Source organism: Passer montanus, unplaced genomic scaffold, assembly GCF_014805655.1.
Source record: "Passer montanus isolate IOZ18808 unplaced genomic scaffold, ASM1480565v1 scaffold37, whole genome shotgun sequence".
NCBI classification, from domain to species: domain Eukaryota; kingdom Metazoa; phylum Chordata; class Aves; order Passeriformes; family Passeridae; genus Passer; species Passer montanus.
This window is the reverse complement of record NW_024368485.1, coordinates 4029594-4031514: the sequence shown is the minus strand read 5'-3', so window position 1 is coordinate 4031514 and position 1921 is coordinate 4029594. Positions and strand designations below refer to the sequence as shown.

Genomic DNA, 1921 nt, shown 5'->3' with positions numbered 1-1921 from the left:
TTTTTTTTTTTTTTTTTTTGCGTTTTTTCCCCCCCTTTTTTTTTTTTTTTTTTTTTTTTTTTTTCCCTGGAGTTACAAACTATTCCCGAAACCAGCTGCTGCTCCCGCTCTCGGAATTTTCCCCCGTGGCAGAACAACCACCACCGCAGAGACCCGTCGCTGCGGCCGCTCCTCCCGCACGGCCCCCGCCGCTTATTTTTCTATAAATCCATATTATTACTCTATTTTTTCCCCCCCTTCCCCACGCGTGCCGTGCCCCCCCTCCCTCCCCGTGTCCCTGCGCAGTGTCGCTGTCGCCGCTCGGCGTGTGCGTGCCCAGCCGTGACCCGGCGGCTCGGCCAAGCTGCGGCTCCAACTTTCCCAGGCGGAATTTGGCCGGAACATGTCTCTGACCAACACAAAGACGGGCTTCTCGGTGAAGGACATTTTGGACCTCCCCGACACCAACGATGAGGACGGCTCGGCGGAGGGCGGCGAGGAGGAGAGCGAGGCGCCCGAGCCGCCCAGGAAAGCGGGAGTTTTGGGACAAACCCCCTTGGACACTGTTCCGACGCTGCCTTTGAAGAGCCCTTTCTATGATAACAGCGATAATCCCTACACGCGCTGGCTGGCGAGCGCCGAGGGCATCCAGTACTCCCGTGAGTGGCGGGGGGACCGGGCAGCGGACACCGGGGGTCGTGGGGGGAGGGATGCGGCTCGAGGGGGGCACTTGCGGCTCGTCCCGGCCGGGAACGGGGCAGCGCCGCTTCCAGCTGGGAGCTGGGGAGCCGTGGATGGGTGGGTGGGTGGATGCATGGACGGACGGATGGATGGATGGATGGATGGATGGATGGGGGGGTCTGCCTCTCTCCACGGCCGGCCTCCATCCCGCCGCGGGATGCGGGGGGCGGCGGAGGGAAGCGGGGGGCGGCGGAGGGGCTCCCCCCGGCCCGTCCCCCTCCGCTGACCGGGCACGGCTTGTCCGCAGTGCACGGGCTGGCGGCCGGCGGCGGCGGCCAGGACCCCTCGGCCAAATCGCCGGAACCGTCGGCAGACGAGTCGCCCGACAACGAGAAGGAAGCGGTGGGCGGCGGGGACGCGGGCAAGAAGAGGAAGAGGAGGGTGCTCTTCTCCAAGGCGCAGACCTACGAGCTGGAGCGGCGGTTCCGGCAGCAGCGGTACCTGTCGGCGCCGGAGCGGGAGCACCTGGCCAGCCTGATCCGCCTCACCCCCACGCAGGTGAAGATCTGGTTCCAGAACCACCGCTACAAGATGAAGCGGGCGCGGGCCGAGAAAGGTATGGAAGTGACTCCTCTCCCCTCGCCGCGGCGGGTGGCCGTGCCGGTGCTAGTCAGGGACGGCAAGCCCTGCCACACGCTCAAAGCCCAGGACTTGGCAGCCGCGACGTTCCAGGCGGGCATCCCGTTCTCGGCGTACAGCGCGCAGTCCCTGCAGCAGCACATGCAGTACAACGCGCAGTACAGCGCGGCCGGCAGCCCCCAGTACCCCACAGCGCACCACTTGGTACAAGCGCAGCAATGGACTTGGTGAGGGCTGCGGGCCCCGGGCACACGCCCCGAACACCGAGGGAAACACTGAATTAACAGGCACAAACCCAGAGAGAGAGAGGAAAAAAAAAAGGAGACAGACTGATGCTCCAAAAATTAAAAATCGAAACTGCGGGGGAAGGAATGGCGAGGGAAACGCTATTATTATTATTATTATTATTGCTATTATTATTATTATTATGGGTTCTTTCCCTCGGCCGTTTCTTTTCCCCTCCATTTTTCTTGGGGGGGTTCGGTTTCATTTCGGGGGGAGGCGGGGGGTAAAGGGAAGGGAGGTGTTTTTTGTGCGTCATTGTTTACAGAAATTTTTTGCGCCATTCAGAGTGGTCCTGTCTACCTACAAATAAAATAAAAGAGGAAAAGGGGAGGGGGGG

General features: G+C 61.5%; 1 protein-coding gene across 1 annotated transcript; it reads left to right on the top strand.

Moving 5' to 3' along the window:
- Positions 1-320: 320 nt before the first annotated feature.
- NKX2-2 (NK2 homeobox 2) lies at positions 321-1667 on the top strand. Its single transcript, XM_039717082.1, has 2 exons — positions 321-638; positions 968-1667. The coding sequence occupies exons 1-2, from the start codon at positions 383-385 to the stop codon at positions 1528-1530; spliced, it is 819 nt and encodes a 272-aa protein (XP_039573016.1). The 5' UTR covers positions 321-382; the 3' UTR covers positions 1531-1667.
- Positions 1668-1921: the final 254 nt, after the last annotated feature.